The following is a 3,577-nucleotide window of genomic DNA, read 5'->3' as shown; positions in this document are numbered from 1 at the left end:
CTCTGACCAGGCACACTGGTGCTCTCTGGAGCCACTCTGTCCCTTTGTGCCTCAGGCTCATTCTGCAGGTGCCGAAGGTGGCACTTGTTGCCCTTCCCAGGAATTGGAATTACACCGAAAAGATGGTTCCCTGTGAACAAAGCTAGCTTTATTTCAACAATTAGATCAACTCCAGTGTTTGCCTGCACACCGGAGAGAAATGTGGGCGGGACAGAGCAGGGTTTTGACACTGAGGCTGCCTTTGGATCAGCAGGCATTGCCCCAGCAGGAAAGGGCTGTGGTGCACTGCAGCCTGCCCTGGATCCTGCCTGTCCTGCTGCTCAGGAAGCACTTTCAGCGGTGTGGTATGCACGCATGTTGTAGTCAATCCAGTGATAGAAGTGCCGAGTGGAGATGTAGATTCCAGGCTGCTTTGGTCTGGCGCAGCCTTCTCCCCAGCTGGTTATGCCGACAACCCACCAGTACTCGGCGGTGTTGTCCTTGCACATGAGAGGACCACCACTGTCGCCCTGCAAGAGAGCAGAGAGGATTAAGGTGGTGTTGAGTGGCCCCTGCCAGCACCGGGGCTGTCTCCTCTTCTCTCACAGCCCCTGCCAGAACTGTATTCCAGGCAGAGGAAGGCTCTCCTCAGAGGCTGGAGCCTCCAGAGCCTTGGCTGTGAATGGCTTGGGGTCCTGTAGGGTAGGGCTCTCTGTGTCCTCTCTGCACAAGGCAGGAGTCCTGGATGTGCAGAGCATGGATGTTTGGCACCCGGATCTCTGCGCTGCCGAGAGCGCTAGCTGGGCTTTCTGGGCTTTCTGGCACAAGGGGGGCACTGGGCAAGTAGGAGTGGATGGGGAGTGTGTAGGAAGCCCCCCCCCCCCCCCCCCAGCAGCTGGGGGGGAGCTGGGGCTGGGAGGGTGACCGGGAGAACTGGCCGGGGCAAAGCAGACCCTGGGCTGTGTTTGGGCAGCGCTGCCAGGGCTGCTGGTGCTGCTGGGGGCTGAGAGGCTCGTGACACATTCATACCTGGCAGGCGTCGATGGCGCCCTGTGGGTAACCAGCACACAAGTTGTAGGGGTGGACTTTCCCTGCATACCAGTCACTGCTGTTGCAGAGCTGGGAATTGATGAGCTGGACCTTGGCCTCCTGCAGGCGACCACGTGAACCTTGAGCTGTGAGCAGAGAAAGCAATAAGCCCTCAGCACCCCCATGTCAGTTCTCCTTCCCCGTCTGAGGGGAATCCCTGTCCCTTGGGCACGGCTTTCCCTCCGCAGAGGCGCTAGGGCACGGTGTCCCTGCTTCCCGCCTTTGGGGAGCAGGCCAGGCCCATCTCTGCACCGGGCTACGTCCTTCAGCCTGGCTTTGGACTCTGCTGTGAGGAAGCCCAAACCCTCTCCCCACTGCACTTAGCTGGAACTCACATCTTGCAGTGGTGGAACCCCAGCCAGCGATCCAGCAGTTGTTGAGCTTTGAGACTTCTAGGGCGGGGTCAGCCAGACAGGCCAGCTGGATGTAGGCGCTGCACTGGACAGAACCGTCCAGTTGCAGCAGGGCAATGTCGTAGCTGAAGTCGGCACGCTTGTAGTAGGGGTGAACCACCACCTGCTTCACGTTGCGAACTACGGCCCCAGGGCCCGGCTGAGTGAACTTGGTAGCTCCAAGCACCACATACAGCATGCTGATGTTACTGGAAAGAAGATGGAGAGAGGGCTGAGAGGGAGCAGAGCCATGTACCACAGCAGCCCAGCAGCTGCCTCTCTTCTGCTTGGCAAGGCAGAGAGGGAGCAGTGCTCTGGCAGGTGTGAGTGCCCTCACACACATGAGGCTGGGGGAATGTCGAGCTGGAGGCCGCTAGGAAGCCTTGGCACAAGCCCAGGCTTCTCCTGAGCAGTGTGGCAGCTGGACTGCCTGAGAGGAAAGGGGACGGGAGTAGCAGGTGGTGGCTGCTGACAGGGCACCTGCTGGTGTAGCGAGGGTGTCCCCATTCCCTGGTCTGCCTTACTCAAACTTGTCGAAGCAGTGGGCCGCCGTGAGGACCCAATCTGCAGTGATGAGGGACCCTCCACACCAATGACCCAGGTTCGGTGAAAGGGGATGTTGGATGCTGACGATCCAGGGCCAGGATGCTTCCAGAGCGCCTACTCCACCCACAATGCGTGTCATGCCAAAGTCGTAAGCTTCGTTGCCGGTGGAATAAGTCATGGGGTAGTAGTCAGGTTGCGGAGCGCGGAGGCCGCAGGAACCTCTGCAAGCAGAAAGTCATTTCCATGCTGCTGCGTGGCCTGCTGTGGCTCAGGCTGAAGCTCAGCCCTGTGCCCTCCCCACAAGCGTTTGCAGGCCCAGCAGGCCAGGGAAGCCCATGGGATGTTTGTCTGTCCAAGGAACGGAGGCTTCCCCATGGTGGGTAGGAAGCTGTGGCCCAGCCACGGGGGACAGGCGGGTCCCCTCCAGGGAAGGCCCCAAGTGTTGCCACGGCTCCCTCCCAGGGCCTGGGGCCACTTACCCGCAGGGGTACTGTATGCCGTGGGCCAGCGCGGCCACGGTCAGCAGGACGAGGAGGCCGAGCCGATTCATGGCTGCCAGAGGCACGTGTCAGCTGCAAGCACTGAGGGCTCCGTGCAGCAGCACAGCCACAGCCGCAGTGCCCGGCAGCAGCCGCGCTGCCCGTGGTGGCCCCGGCCCCGGGGCTGATGTCACTGAGGGCTGGGTTCCGTGTTTGGGGCGCTGTGGGGGCCTGTGCAACCGGGGCCCACTGGGGGAGGGGCAACACCGAATCCATGGGCCGTGGAATGGTTTGGGGTGGAAAGGACCTTGGAAATCACATAGCTCCGACTTCCTGCCATTGGTAGGGATGGATAGTTTGTACTGGAGAAGTTTGCTCAGAGCCTGGCTCAGAAGCTGTCGTTGGACAATTTGAGGGAGGATGGGACATTGAAGTACAAAGTCTTTATCAACAGGACCTGACTGAGGCAGGAACCAGAGCTCTTGATCAAAGGTTGGCCTCTGCGTGAACCTTCCAACCAAATGTTGTCGAGATCCGCTCATCGGCAAAACGTGGATTTGCCTTTCGCTAATCAGAAACTGGACAAGGCCACATCTGGCCTTCTTTTGGGATGTAGGATCACAGACAACTTCCTTGGTTCCTCCTGGAGTCCTCCAAGGCCTGGGGAGCATCCCAAGAGGAGAAAAAAACCAGATGATCCTGCACTAGAAGTCCTGGTAGCTTGTTTATTCAACAGCATAAAGATGGGCCTCTCTCGCAGCCCAGTCAGAAACCTCACTGCCTGGAGGGGAAGGCACCTGCAGGGTTTCCCAGTTGCTGGCAGTGGTTCTCCAGTCCTTCACTGTGACTGACACTGGCTTCCCCCCCCGTTGATGGGCAGACCTGCATGATGGTCAAGGATTAGGGTAACTTGTGATGTGTCTCCCTTCATCACTGTAGGCAGTCTTTTACAGTAACGATTAGATGCATTGCTTAGCTTATCCTTTTCCCATTCTTTGCGGTTTTGAATTACAGTAAGTTGCATTTATTCCTGAAGTTGGTGTCTGTGTCTTCTGTGCTGACTTTGCCTACATGAAAAACAGGCATCCGCAG

General features: G+C 58.5%; 1 protein-coding gene across 1 annotated transcript; it reads right to left on the bottom strand.

Moving 5' to 3' along the window:
* Positions 1–320: 320 nt before the first annotated feature.
* On the bottom strand, positions 321–2,556 carry LOC136304793 (acrosin-like). Its single transcript, XM_066208237.1, has 5 exons — positions 2,486–2,556; positions 1,985–2,227; positions 1,404–1,669; positions 1,009–1,154; positions 321–509 (listed from the first exon to the last, which is right to left on the bottom strand). The coding sequence occupies exons 1-5, from the start codon at positions 2,554–2,556 to the stop codon at positions 321–323; spliced, it is 915 nt and encodes a 304-aa protein (XP_066064334.1).
* Between the last annotated feature and the right edge of the window lie 1,021 nt (positions 2,557–3,577).

The sequence above is a fragment of the Chamaea fasciata genome, unplaced genomic scaffold, assembly GCF_029207755.1.
Source record: "Chamaea fasciata isolate MVZ Bird 193981 ecotype frontalis unplaced genomic scaffold, bChaFas1.0.hap1 SCAF_182, whole genome shotgun sequence".
Lineage (NCBI taxonomy): Eukaryota > Metazoa > Chordata > Aves > Passeriformes > Sylviidae > Chamaea > Chamaea fasciata.
Note: the sequence above shows the minus strand (reverse complement) of the source record. Positions and strands in the feature narration are given on the sequence as shown.